This window comes from Parasteatoda tepidariorum, chromosome X2, assembly GCF_043381705.1.
Source record: "Parasteatoda tepidariorum isolate YZ-2023 chromosome X2, CAS_Ptep_4.0, whole genome shotgun sequence".
In the NCBI taxonomy this organism is placed as follows: Eukaryota; Metazoa; Arthropoda; class Arachnida; order Araneae; family Theridiidae; genus Parasteatoda; species Parasteatoda tepidariorum.
The window spans coordinates 58,192,591-58,208,117 of record NC_092215.1 but is presented as its reverse complement, the minus strand read 5'-3'; the positions used below and the strand labels follow the sequence as shown (position 1 = coordinate 58,208,117).

At 28.1% G+C, this 15,527-nt stretch overlaps 1 protein-coding gene across 2 annotated transcripts in view; it reads right to left on the bottom strand.

The window, feature by feature from the left end:
• LOC107449161 (acetyl-CoA carboxylase) overlaps positions 1–15,527 on the bottom strand; it is a gene marked incomplete at its 5' end in the record, with an annotated part of 85,955 nt that extends 70,428 nt beyond the window's left edge. For both annotated transcript variants that reach the window (XM_071188232.1, XM_071188233.1), the window contains 8 exon segments: positions 2,834–3,049; positions 4,713–4,803; positions 4,879–5,007; positions 5,687–5,898; positions 5,974–6,055; positions 9,417–9,520; positions 15,253–15,403; positions 15,482–15,527. In XM_071188232.1, the coding sequence (XP_071044333.1) occupies positions 2,834–3,049; positions 4,713–4,803; positions 4,879–5,007; positions 5,687–5,898; positions 5,974–6,055; positions 9,417–9,520; positions 15,253–15,403; positions 15,482–15,527 (1,031 nt within the window).

Sequence of the window (15,527 nt, the reverse complement as noted above, 5' to 3'; positions counted from 1 at the left end):
TTTTTTCCGACTGCTTATTTAATGCGTTGATTAAAATATAAACCTTGAATCCGAATAAGTAAATGATTTTCCTCATTTAAAAGTATTAAAAAAATGAAAAAATTAAAACTGAATTTTTTTTATTTTATTCTTTTACTTTCATTTTGCTTGAAAATTTCACAAAGCAATTATGTGATCCCATAAACCATTAATAAACATGTTACATAAAAAAGAATTTGTAAAGAGGACCTGCCTCTCTCTCTCTGTCCCTCAGGCTTTTGTCAGTTATTCTCCCAGTAAAGAGGGGTGATTATCTATCCCCTCCTCAGTTCTCGAGAAAAAAGAATAGCAGTTTGAAAGATAAGTTTCCAAGAAAATCAAGATGTGTTTGAGGGGAAAGGATTTCTATGGGTCTTCGAAAAGTCTTCAATTTCAACCATGTCTAATCGCATCCGGACTCTAGTTTAACAATGTATGAGCAAAGTTAGGAGTAGTGCAGTGAAACTACAATTACATAGAATTTACAATATATTTTACTAAATTTTGTTACTAATTCTTAAAAATAAATAAATAAAAAGTCAACTACAAAAATTTTTATTAGGCATTTGTAAATGAATTTTTGACATTTTTTAGAAAAAAAAAATGTGACCAGACTATTTTCCCGACGAGACTTTAAATTTTTCCCGATGGGGGGGCTGGCCATGCCCGACGGGGGTGCTCCAGCTCCCCCTGACCCCCTACTGGCGCCGCCCTTGTTACCATATCAAATATTTTTCAAGAAAACTGAAAAGTTTTTGCACACAATTATAAAATTCATTTATCCAAAGACAATTTCATGCAAAAAATAATTTCTAATAATCATTTATTAATTTATAATATTTATTTAAGAGTAAAAAATTTTTCATTGTAAGGTGAACACATTTTTTTTATTTTTCTAAAGAATGTAATTTTAGATGGCATAGTACCAAATTTGAACAAAACTAGTTGAACAGTTCCAGAGAAATTGAATTTTAAATATAAGACTTCTTTAAAATTAGATTTTTCACAAGCTATTCGACGGATTCTGTACAAATTTTGTACTTTGTCACATAAAATTATTCTTAAAAATGATGCAAAAATTTTTAAACCTCACAATTAAAAATTTTTTTACTATTATTATTACACCTGACCGGAACACCTGACTGGGATGGGCACAGTAGGCCTTGGCCCTCTAGGGCTGTCGCGCCACTGAGTTTAGTTAGATAAAATAAAAAATAAATATTTACTGAAAGTATTTTTTTTCATGGAACTATCCTTGTATAAACGAATTTTATAAATTCATGCAAAATTGTTTCAATTTGCTTAAAAAGTTCAAGATATGGTGAAATATGCAAAATATAAAATTAACATTAAGGGGTCCAAACTTTGGATCGCTATCCTTAACAAAATATTAGGACCATAATTCCCAGATTGCTGTTACAATCCCTCCATATTTTGGAAGTCAAAAATCTAAATCCATAAAAAAGGTATGTTTATTCAAAGAAAATATGCCTGATTTCGTAACTTAAAATATTGTCTGCACTATTTAATTAGCCTATTTGAGGACACTTCTCCGAACCATTAAAATTGAGTCCTAAAATTGAATGTAAAGATACGATCTTTAGATCAAAAGTTATTTATGATCAGGGTTTCCACTCAATTTTCGAAAAAAAATTCAAGCACTTTTCAAGGACCTAAACTCAAATTATTCAATGATCCATTCAGTATTACAGTTAATATACTAAAGTACATGTCAACCAGATTTGATAATTACGTCGAAGCAGAAATTGTATATTTTCAAAGCGCAATGCTTATTTGACAAAATAATAATATTTATAATAATTTAATTTATCAGCTACTAATGTAAATGGTTGATAGTTATATTGCTGCTTCAAATCACTTTGAAAAATTCCAATTGACATAAATTGACTAAAAAAACTCCTATTGACACTAACAAATGATACTAGTGAACATTTAAAAACTAGCATCAGTTAAACTTTTCATGAAAAATTTGATGAAGTAAATTAGAATTAATGAAAAATAATATTACATTAAACAAGCATAGTAAATAATTGATAAAGTTTATGTACTTACAAGTTTATTAAAATATAAATACTTTTTTTTAATATTGAAATCCAAATTTTAGGTTACAAGAAATTAATATAATTATATAAAATATATCCATTTAGCACATGTATTTCAATTTTAATAACAAATTATCGATTTTGTTACTTCGGAATATCAGTAATGTATTTTGAACACAATAAAATCTATTGTAGAACAATATTTTACAGATAACTAAGACCAACGAAGCTTTGTTTTCTTTAAAATGGATCCATAAAATGTGAAGCGTGATTTTTTAAATTTCGTGAACATGCGTAATTTTTAAAAATCACATTTATACACATCTAGATATACTACATGCAAATCAAAATTATAAGAAATGTGAAGTAAGTGCTAGAAATTTCAGCTTTCTAAACATCAGAGGTGAACAATAATCTGGAAGGGAAAATCTAGGAGAGAAAAATTTTGTATCTTCTTTAACCTCTTTTCCCTTCAAGCAATAAAAATTGCATCTACCAAAATTTCTATAATTTTTGTTTGAATTTATTTATTATTTTTTTACTACTGTTTTCCAAGAAAGATTAGTATTATATTCTAATTCCAAAAAAATCAAGGACTTTTCAAGTACCCTATGGCGGAATTCATGGACTTTTCAGGGCCCTGATTTTTTTCAACAAAATTCAAGGACTTTCAAGGTTTTTCAAGTACCGTGGGAACCCTGATTATGGTCTTTTTTTAAGAGCACTGCACAATACCACAAAGCTCTACTTACTTGCAATTCAAGTAAAGGTAAACTAGGATCCCTAAGACAACGCATAAATGTATTGACAGCTTCTGAAAGTTTAGTAATAAAATAAGGATCTTGAAGAGCATAGCCTGACAAAATGTACTCAAGTTCTTGCTTCGAAGCTTGAAATATTTGATTTAGTTTATCACCATGCCAGCTTGGAAAATCATCATTCGGAAGAACTCCAGTAAATAATTGTGCCTATAAAAAATTCAATTAGCTTTATGCCGTAGTTAACAGTTGTTTCAGTGTAATTTAATGCCTAAAATAAACTTTTAATGCACCAATGATGAAAAAAAATCACACAAGATATAAACTATGACTACTGTAACCCTTCACAGCAATTTGGTTAAAAAAAGAAAATTTATATTATAAATTGTATTAAAAGAAAATGCTATAGCCACCACTAGATAAATTTAAGTACAGTATGGAATTCATAATTCGCCAACCTCTTGGTCAAGTCAATGGGAATTTTCTGGATATCGGAAAGTTGCCGAAAATCGATACCTTCTCCTTACAAAACTAATGGCTCAGAATTTGAACCAGAGTTAGGTTTAACAGCGAAACTTACTTCAAAGAAATTAGATGCCAGAAAAAATATTTAAAATTAGATAAAATTATTTAAAAAATGCAGAGAAAACTTATTTTTTAACTATAGGTATAAACATCTGAGTAACTTTTCTTTGTTTTAAGTACACACTGACATTTTACACACTGACATAATATTGTGTTCATTAAAAAAAAATTTGTCCCATTAGACGAATACATTTTGACTCTCATAATTAGAAAATGATTTAACGACACTTTCTCACTGCTCCATTGCCATCAGATTAGCCAAATTTCATCCAAATTTAGATTTTCTGGCTCGTGTAATGTTTTACAGTTATTCATGAATTTCGTTAAGTCACTGTGACAGTAGAATTTCAGCAGTGCATTCTTCTGTTTCTTTAAATAATAACTTGAACATTTGGCTATTCAGATTTTTTTGAACAATATGCATTTTTTGACAAGATATTAATAGTCAAATGACCGTTTCAGAACTGTTACATTGAAAATCCGGAAATCATCTTATCGCTTTTGCACATTTAACTTCATGACTTTTAATAACAATTATATACAGTTAATATTCTATTACTATTATTTTTCGCATTTTGTTTGTTTCGAATAATACTTGTCGCATACCTATTTCTACCACAACCGGTCATTTGACCGGGAGAACAATTTATTGCTTTATAAGGTTATCAGATCTGAAACTACAATGTAATGTGTGGTCAACGTTTTACATTCGATAAGTTGCACATTTCTGCAAAGACTGTTGTATAGTTAGTTCAATCAGAATAATTGTGAATTCAAATTTCAAGAAAGTACCTAAAACTTTAGATTGGCATTTTCGTGTAAGAAAAAGTGACAAAAACTAAAAGTTTCGGTAAGTAGCTAATAATTTATTTTGATAGCTTTACTTCATTTTTAACTAAGGTTACTTTTTACCCAGAAAAATGTCGAAACAATCAAGACAGCACAAGATCTTATGAGAAATATTAATTATAAGAATTATAATTCTTATATATTCTTATAATTATAAGAATTATAGAAATAAAAATTAGAAAAAATATGTTTGCAGAAAATGCACAATGGAAACACCCTCTATATGTAAAAAATGTGTAGAGCAATGAATTAAAAATTCTTATTCTTTGTGTCTGTAAAACGTAAAAATTGGCAATATACAATTTTATTTAATTTCCAACAAAATTGGATATTTTTTCTATTACTTCTCATATTTTCAAAATTTTTTTAAAAAAAACTTGGTTTTATTCAATATTGATACGTATATTATATTAAATCAATATGTAAATAAAATACTAACTCGCTTCATTTGAGTAGGATCATCAAGCTCCAATCGAGCCAAAATACTTCCAGCTTCAAGTACTGCTCCAGGACGTTTTACAAAATGAATACTAAAAAATTTAAAATAAAGTTAAAAACAATACGATGCTCAATAAATAAATAAGAAGTAGCAAAATAACATATACCAGCCACTTTCATTAACGGTCAGTGTCATAACCATTTTCATTACTTCAATCTCAGCATAAGCTTGGCCTGGATATACATGTGAACCATCTTCAATTAGGAATTGAATTAGCTTACCAGTTGAGGGAGATCTATAATCAAAATAAATCATTTTAATAAAAACATGCTTCAAAATAAACTGGTATTTAAAATTAGGAGAATTTTCAGATTCAGTTGATTATCTCCAAAACTACTGGGCAGATTTTAATAAAAATTTTTATGAATATAAGTTGATATAGTAAAAATAAAATAACCATTTAACAGTTATAACCCTTTGTGTTTATCCACACACATCTATTGAATATCAACAAAATAAACTATCAAAGATTAATACACATGTATGATCACGAGTAACACTCATCAAAGTCGAAATAGATGAAACAGTGGTTACAGAATTTAACTATTAGATCGAATAAATAACATATATTGTCCCCTTCTTACTATGTTTGTTTCTCGGGGGTAGTGGGTCGTGATTTCATTTAAATGGATAACAATGCACATTAGCATAGAGTTTGCTTGAACAATGATTGGATAAATTAAACTGAAAGAATCTGAGAACCACAACTCCCCATGCATGGTTCAGTAGAGTCCAAAAACATTAAAATAGTTAGCAACAGAGAAGTGTTCTGACTCTGATGAGTGTTAAACACAATCTCTGTATTAGAACTGTAGAAAAATTACTTTATTTGTATTTTATCAACCTATGTCCATACATTAAATTTTGCTGGAGATAATAGACCTAATATAAAAGCGTAAATAAAAATATCTAACCTTAAAATAGTAGGATCATTTTCTTTTTCAAACATACATGTTTGATTTCCTATTACTACCCTGTAATGATCAATTTCTTCTTTAACATAAGTTGTGTAACTGGCACCATTCACTGATAAAAGAAGACCACCATCACTTAGACGATGTGCCTCGATTTCTTTAAACGAGTTATTTAGAGCTAGAAAGTATCGATTGGGACCAGATTTAGTAACCTGAAATAACATCGTTATGCATAAATACTTAATTTTATATATCACAATACTAAGCATAAAATAAATGTTATTAACCTGAATTTGATATTTAACTCCATCATATATGAGTTCAACGTCAACAGTGTTATTTAAAATGTTTGCAGGCAGTATTTGACCTCTGTATGAAAAAAAAAATATTAAAAATCAATAACAAAAAGCTAAGGAATTAATATCAGCTACAGTACAATGATAAATTTTTATTCAAAGTTTGAGTAAACATTGTTTTAATTTTAAAAAATAATTGAAAAGCAGTTTTTTTTAATTAAATGATAATATTTTAGTATTGAATCTTTTTTTTTTTCAAGCAAAGCTTTAAATAGCACTTTGTGTACAAGAGGACAAGGCTACCAACTTTTTTATCATTTTATCCGACCTTATGCAATTAAATTATCTCTAGGCTTTATAAACAAAATTCAATATGGCTTATAAGGCATAAAGAAATTTTTCTCTGCTTGTGAAGCTGTGCATCATTAAATTCAGTGCAGATGATAACATGCCCGATGTTTCATGATTCATATCTGCTAACTACTATTATTAAACATGATATAAATGTGTTAACTCTCTCAGCATTAGTCTGAGGCTTTACTGGGTAAAAATGACTGCAACTGTCATGATATTCAGTGGGAAAGTAGTTAGTAATAGAAAAATTTAAATAGTATTGCACAGGAGATCAAAGCTGGAGGGATAATTATTTCTTAGTATAATCTGCTTTATTTTATAGTAAAATAAGATTGTGGCAAAATATTGAAGTTTATTCTTTGAATATTTAAATTCTTTATTTGAATAATTTCAATACTGTATTTGAAAGATAAAATGGTTCAGGCATCTTAGTTAGTCATCATTGCATTGACCATTATAGGTCAAAGAAAAATAATCATGCACTCATCTAATTAATTAATCAAAATAACATTCAATAAAGATTGTGATCCACTTCTACAAAATCTGAGTTTTTATTTATTTATTTATTTGACATTGGGTTTAGAAATATTAGTCTATAAAAAGTCAGCAAAATAAGAAACAAAAACAGAATTTTTTGGCTTTATTTATGACACAGCATTTAAATTTAAGGAAAAAATATACTGTATGTATTTTGTCAGTTGCTTAGCTTCAGAAAAAAATTATCATTGTTATGCACACGAAGCAATAAAAAAAAATAAATAAAAAAAATTAAAAAAGAACAACTATGAGATGACAGATGGCAAAAATAAATGATTTAAGCTTTTCCCCATATTGACATTTGGCATCATTTACATAATAAGTCTAGAGTGTTTTGGCTGAAGAAACTTGTGATGTTGCAAAATATAACCTTAGAGTCATGAATAATTTTTACTAACTCACAGAAGTTATATAAAATGGCACATTATTCACTGAAAAACATTATTTCACATGACAACAACAAATGAAGATCAGCTTTAACAATAAAACTAAATAAAATTGGTTATATGCCTTATGTGCATGCAAAATATATTAGAATGAAATTTTTATTAATTTTATATTAATCTCACAAAATATTTTATTTTATTTGCATTTCAATATTACAGTTTTAATTAGGGGCTCACAACCTTTTTGAGTGAAGGGTCACTTGGACAGCAGGTAGACTGACGAAGGGCAGCGTGGATATTTATTTACATTGGTGCCCAATATGATAATTTGTAGATAAACATTAGTGTTTGAAGCATTAAATTTTTGCTGAAAATTAAGTATTTTTAATCATTAGAATTCATTCAAAAATGAAAAAACTAATACTTTTCCTAAAAATTTTTCCCTTTTTTATCAATAATTGATTTATTTTAAATATTTATATACATAATATTGGGAAAGCAAAATAGAACAAAATAGACTCAATATTTATTTGAAATTATAGTTCTTTATATATTTTTTATATTTCTTGAAATATTAGAGTTTTTATGAATTTTAAGTAAGAAACTTTTTTTTTTCTAAAAAAAAAATCACCAAAGCAATGAAAAATTTGAAACAAAATAAATTACAAACAGTGAGCAGTTTAAAAATTCGCGTTTTCTTCCACTTTTCCAATTTTTCAGGATGCAATAACATAGTATTATAATTCGGGATTCTAAATACCACTTACAAATGCATGACACTAACTGCTGAAAACATCGAAAAAATACTTGCAATGAAATATGCACAAATAAATATTATAAAAAGGGGGTATTTAAATGCGAAATTAGAAACTCACGTATTGTAATATCATCATAGTTAAAGTTACATTATCGTCAAAATCACATGCATCGCAATAATTGCAAAAGAAAGCTTACATTTACAATGAAATTAGCATAAATAAAGCGCATCAATAAGTAGTTATTTAAATGCGTGATTTCAAATTTGCACGTCGTAATAAAATCCAAATTTTTAAAACCACGTGAGAATGTGTTGCAAAAACTGCTGAAAAACTATTAAAAAATAACTTGAATTTACGATAAAATCGGCAAAAACAAAGTCCATCAAAAAGTGGTTATTTAAATGTGCGATTTAAAACTCGTGTGTTGTAATAATATTGTAGTAAAAACACAGGATTTTAAATATCACCTGGAAAAGCGTAGCAATAACTACTTTTTAAGAAAAGATCATTTAGATTTAGGATGAAATTAGTACAAGTAAAGCATGTCAAAAAGTGATCAATTAAATGCATGGTTTATAACTCAAGAGTCAACTATAATAAATGTATCAGAGTTTTAAAAAACCCATGGAAGTCACAAAAGTAAAAAAGTCACGTGGATTTATGATGAAATTGGCAAAAAGAAAGCAAGTCAAAAAATTATAACTCAAATACGATACTCATGCATCGTAATATCATATTTAAAATATCAGATTTTTTAAAACCATGCAGAATTTTGCAGCAATAAACGTTGAAAAGTGATCGAGAAACAATAAAATCTGTGCAAATTGAGCACATCGAAAAGTAAGTGATAACTCAAATATGCGATTCAAAACTTTCACAATTTTCTTATTTTTCAAAAAAAAACAAATATTCTGTTCAGCAGCCCCGGGTAACACATCAACAGTCAACGGGCCACAGGTTGCGTACCCCTAGTTTAAATCCTAAATTTTAAGACCAGAGGCACAAGGACGAATTTAGTACGCTTGGAAACATATTTTTTAAAAATTAAAAAGTTTGAAGAAAAAGTATTAGTTATCAAAAAATTAAAATAAAATTTTTTAAAAAATTAACAACTACTAGTTTATCAATTACATAACAAATATTCTCAGAACAGAGGAATAAATATTTAATAAACACAGTTTTTTTTAGCAAAAACGCTATTTAAAAAAAATAATAATAATATATTAGTGGTTAGGTAACTATGATTTTTATATAAATCACAAGAGAACATTGGAGGCAACAAAAGTAATTCAAAAGTAATAAAAATTATCTATTAGTTATTTACAGTACAGTTGCAAATCAAAAATATTTTAACAAAATCAAGCAAGGAAACTGACTTATATTGAGAAAGAAATCTTACTTTTCTAATGAAGTCTGGAAGTTATGAAAATTATCTAAAATAGTTCGATCAGCTACATGTAATGAGCCACAAATAACAGCTAAAGTAGTATCTGGTTTCTCAGCCTGTAATTATGCATAAATAATTAATCATATTACTAGTATTATATAGTATTAAGTTTGCCCCACATTTTTAAAAGAGAATTAATAAAGTTCTTAAATTAGAACATTCATTATAACTCAAACTTTGACTTAGGTTGTAAGAAAACAATTTAATGAATGATAACTTAAATGTTATCATGATACAGAACATCAACAAGAGATGTTATTCTATAATGAAAATCAGATCACAACTTAACCCTTTGAGCATTAGTCTCAGCTTTTTCTGAACTTAAAGCTGGAGGCTTTCCTTCAAGGAAAAAAAGCTATTTTCCCCATGCCCTTTAAAGGAATAGCATGCAGCAGAGAAATTTTAGTATTATTTTACCCTGAGACTAAGTGCTTCAATAATTAACCAGTGCACAAACCTCACCTTTCTTTGAAAAAAATACTTTACAACAAAGTATCCTCTTTTTATGTTAGAACAGCGACTTAATTCATAATCACAACCATGGTAGATTTGTGCAATCGAAAAATAACATAATAATTAAGGGGGAAAAAACATACAAACCAATAGTCATACCTGCTACACTATCATTAGAAAAACTAGATCACAAAAAAGATTTCAAAATTTTAAATGGTTTTTCAATAAATATTTTTCCAAAATATTAACAGTAAGTCTTTCACTTACTAGGAAAAAACCTATTCTTAAAATCAATAAAATGAAGCTTGCTTCATTATTTTAAACTAACTTTTTGTGTAACTGTGATTATATTCTAAAAATAATATTCATCTCATTAAATATTAATAAAAATATGTAAGCCTAGATTATTCATTATTTTGCAGTCAAAATCATCAGGGGGCATAGAGCATTAAAAAAAACAATGTAACAATTAAAAAAATAGCAAGACTTTAAAAAAATTAATAAATAAACAACGTTGAATTTGTAGAAATACTACCTTAAAAATTGCGAGTCAATCCATTTCGGAATACATGATTTGTCTATAAAAACTTCACTATCCAATTTTCTTGTAGCTTAAAAAAAATAATGTAACTCAATGTTTTCCACTCTCCAGCGACTCATTAACAATAACAAAATTATACACCACTAGAAATTACGTCTGAGGTAATAAAAAAAATGAAATAATAAGGGGAAAGAAGAGGTTCTTAGGGAACATTAGATTAATAGATTATTTTATTTATTTGAAGAAAAACCGATTTATCAAATGATAGATCAGGACTGTTAAAAAAAAATTTTATGACATGCAATCATTATTAAACACTACTTTTAACAATTAAATATATTAAATTGAAGAAAATAAAACTCTACTTAACTAAATATTTTAATAATTTTACTAATTATAAAATTATTAAATTTGCATTTTTTTTAACATCACAAAAAAGAATTACTAAATATATTTTGATGCAATTTTTAAGCTAATCATAATCCCAGCACTCAGACAAAAAATTTACCTAAGAGAGATGATTCTCTATTAATTGGAAGAAAGTAAACCTCTATTTATACAATGATTTTAATAATTATTTAGATTTATCTGGAATAGAGCCAATAAAAAAATGATTTGAAAGACATTTTTAAAAATTATTTTTCAACAATTAAAAATATTACAGTGGATTTTTTTCTTTTGTTAATTTAACAAGGAAATTATTATAAATGCAGTTTTAAAGCTTATCATAACCATGACACTCAGATAAGAGTACTTCTTGCTTAAGCAAGATGTCACAAACATATATGACAAAAATTCCCCTCTTTCCCTAAAAGTATCAAATTCAATTACATATCCCCACCCACATAATGACTAAGATATTAATATTTAACAAAAATGGAAAATAATAAAATTATTTTTTTTAATAAGAAAAAGATGCAGTCCCATTCATCAAATAACAATTCCTGACATTTTATTATTTAAAATCTGAGTGAAAAAGAATGTTTTCATTGACTAAGCATAGTCAGGGGTGCTACTCGCAAAATATCAAATTGTCTCACCAGAAATTGCATTTCGTCTCAGTTAAAATCTCTTTTTGGCTCAGTTTGTCTCAGCTAAAATGACTATTAATCAGTTTGATAACAATATAAAGATAATTTTCAGGATCCATAAAACCATTAATAGCATACTAGGAGTACTACAATTATACATACATTCACTATTGCTAGGATTTTAAAAAACCTGCACATGATTTGTTATAAGCGTCCACAAAATTGTTTTGTGGACTCTGTTGTTTTCATATATATTGCATTTATCATTTGACAATGAATAGTATCTGTTCCAGAATTTTACAAAGTAAATTTTAACTTTCTTATTTTTTAAAATATAATGGTGTAACCTTTCTAAAGAGAAATATCTATTTAGTTTTGGTAATTCAAAAGGGAAAATACCCATTTTATTTTGAGCTCAAATTTCATCTCAAAATATATAACTATTCAGTTACAATGAAAGGTCTACAGATTTCAATAATTAAAAGAGAAATTCAGTAATTAAATAATGAGAGTTTAAGAAAATGCAAATAACACAAAAAAAAACCCTCTTTGATAGAATTCAGGAGGTGCAGTGAAATTTTGAAATATTTTAGGTAGGAATTTTTCAAGAAAATTTTAGGGAGCACTTAATAGCCAAAAATTAGCATATATACATTTTTATATCAAAACAGAAATATTTAAAAACTATTATAAACAATTTAAAAAGACACATATAAATATAATTTTCTTTCTAAAATGACTTGCATCCTTTATTAAGTATAAAAGTAAACTTTTTAGTTTATTGGCATTGACTAGTAGATTGTACTTTCTTGCATTCACAAGATTAGTTAGTTGACTATGTTCTTTTAATTTATATAGCTAAATATACAATCATAAAATGTGATTATGAATGCACTTAGTAATTGTTTAAATGCAACAACTGTAGAAAAATATATCACATCTTTACAGTAACTAATTCAAGAAAAAACTTAATTCTACTTCTTTCTAGAATCGTGAAACTGGATTTTAAAATTGCGTGAATATGAATTGCGATTTTGGGTTTTAAAATCGCGTGAATATGAATCGCGATATTGAATTACAAAATCGTGTGAATATGAATCACGATATTGGATTTTAAAATAGCGTGAATATGAATCGCGATTTTGGATTTTAAAATCGCGTGAATATGAATCGCGATATTGGATTTCAAAATCGCGTGAATATGAATCGCGATATTGGATTTCAAAATCGTGTGAATATGAATCGCGATATTGGATTTCAAAATCGTGTGAATATGAATCGCGATATTGGATTTCAAAATCGTGTGAATATGAATCGCGATATTGGATTTCAAAATCGTGTGAATATGAATCGCGATATTGGATTTCAAAATCGTGTGAATATGAATCGCGATATTGGATTTCAAAATCGTGTGAATATGAATCGCGATATTGGATTTCAAAATCGTGTGAATATGAATCGCGATATTGGATTTCAAAATCGTGTGAATATGAATCACGATATTGGATTTTAAAATCACGTGAATGTGAATCACGATTTTGGATTACAAAATCATGTGAATATGAATCGCGCTGTAGGATTTTAAAAACACGAAAATACAAATCACGATATTGGATTTTAAAATCGCGTGAGTATGAATCACTATTTTGGATTTTAAAATCGCCCGAATATGAATCGTGCGGCTGGATTTTAAAATCGCGTGAATATGAATCACGATTTTGAATTTTAAAATCACGTGAATAAGAATCGCGCTGTTGGATTTTAAAAACGCGAAAATACAAATAGCGATATTTAGTTTTTAAATCGCGTAAATAAGAATCACGATGCATAATTTTTTGATCACGTGAATACGAATCGCAATGAGTAATTTTAAAATAGCGTACAAATACGAAAAACGAGATCTGATATTACAACTGCGTGATAACGAATCGCAATATTGGATTTAAAAATGCGTGAATACGAATCGCGACGCTGGATTTTAAACTTGCGAGAATACAGATTGCGATATTGAATTTTTAAATTGAGTGAATAGGAATTGCTAGTACGATTTTTAAATAGCATAAAAAAAATCGCAACACGTAAGTTTTAAATCAGTTAAATACGAAAATCGATGATTGATATTAAAATCATCTGATTAAAAATCGCGATTTTAGCATATTCCAGCGCAGTTCCTAATATTTAAAATTTTGAAAATCAGCCAAACAAAAAAAAACAAATATCGGCGGTCGAAACGAAACGCTTAGACTCCTTTCCACTCTATAGCGGTAGTCGCGGTAATCCGACTATCGTTCCGGAGGCTTGGGTTTCTCTAATTGAACTCCCTAAAAATTTTAGTTTTTGAAACATGGTCGGAAATTTTAAAAATTGGGAGAAAAAAGCGGATTTCCGCTTTTTCGCAGAAGTCTTTCATCCCTGACATAATTACGTGCACTGTACAGTTTCCTAAGAAAAAAAAGCAAGATAACAACAAATAGTATAAGGGAAGAATACCCTCTTTTTTTTTACAAGATCACGTGCATACGATACTGATTGCTACTCACTGCTGTACATAATCCAATTGTAGACACGAAGTGCATATTCTATATGCATTCCATTAGCTGATTCGCCAAACGGAATTTCTGACATTTAAATGACATATTTAGGAGGCGTGAACGGCAAAATGCTCTCCAATGACTCACGGCGATGCGGATTAATATTTGAAACTGAATTCAGGTGTGTCAAATTCTGGACGTTTTGTCTCAGAATGGCGCAACTTTGGCAGAAACTGAGCTGAATGTCGCAAAATGGTGCAGTTATGCCGTTTTGTCTCAGTTTGTCGCAAATGGCGCAGGCGTAGCACCCCTGCATAGTTCTAATTAGGAAATTTTGAATCTTTGTTTTTTTTAATTAATACAAGTAAACAAAGTCATGTCTTTAAACTATAAAGTACTTAAAACAATTTGAAAATGCACAGAATTTCACTTTCAAAATTTTTGTTTAAAAACCAGTCTACTTTTAAAAATTCATTTTAATATTTATTGACAATAATTTCATTTTACCACTTGAATGTTTAATTACTTAAAAATATAACCATGAAAAGCTAAGTTTTCAAAAAGATTGCCAAATCACAAATTACACAATGCACCATAATTTTCTACAAAACAACTCCAATAACATCAGCTCCTCACAAACATCATTAATAACATTTTTTTCCAATGACATATTTAATCATGAAAAACCAGTGTGTTCAACCAAGCCTGTTCAATCTTTCATGCATATGTAAATGTTCAATCTGCCACCTGTACATTATAATCAATTTCTTATGATACTTCGCCTTCACCCAGTGACTCTCATTCATTTATCCTTGCATTAAAATGTTATTTCTTTTGTGCAAGTCTTGTGCTCAGCAACAATTTCCCAAACTAAAACACTGGCAATCATCTAGGATTTTGGTGAAAATAAAAAATTGCCAAAATAGTTTACCCTCAGAAAACATACCAGTTTCAAATAATTTAATTTCAGAAATGAAAAGTAAGTACTTAATAATAGTTAGATGGTAAGAAAAATTAGCTTGGATCAAACATAACTACTTTTTGCATATTTTTATGAATAACATTGAAAATGTATAGTCAAATTACTACAATATATATATCCTGTATCAAACAATTTCACAGCTTGATGTTGTGTATACTGTTAAAAAAAAATTTAAAATGTATCTTGCTACAGTATAATTATTTAATTCCAGGCAGTTTAGAACAAAATAAGAAAAATTTGGAAAACTTACTTTAACTTTCTCCGCTATCAAGTGATCAAGCCAAGTTGTATTGATACAATTTCTTTGAAAATCAGCAGTTTCCAGCAATGTTATTAGATATTCTACAGTAGTCCTAAAATCTCCTCTAATAGACAATTCTTTCAAAGCTATTACAAGGTTCCTGCAGACAAATAAAAAATTTAGAACAAAAATCATAAAATAACAGGATCAAATAATAATTAAAACTTATTTAACTCACTCTCTAGCTTCTTCTCTATTTTCTCCCCATGAAAAACAATGACCAA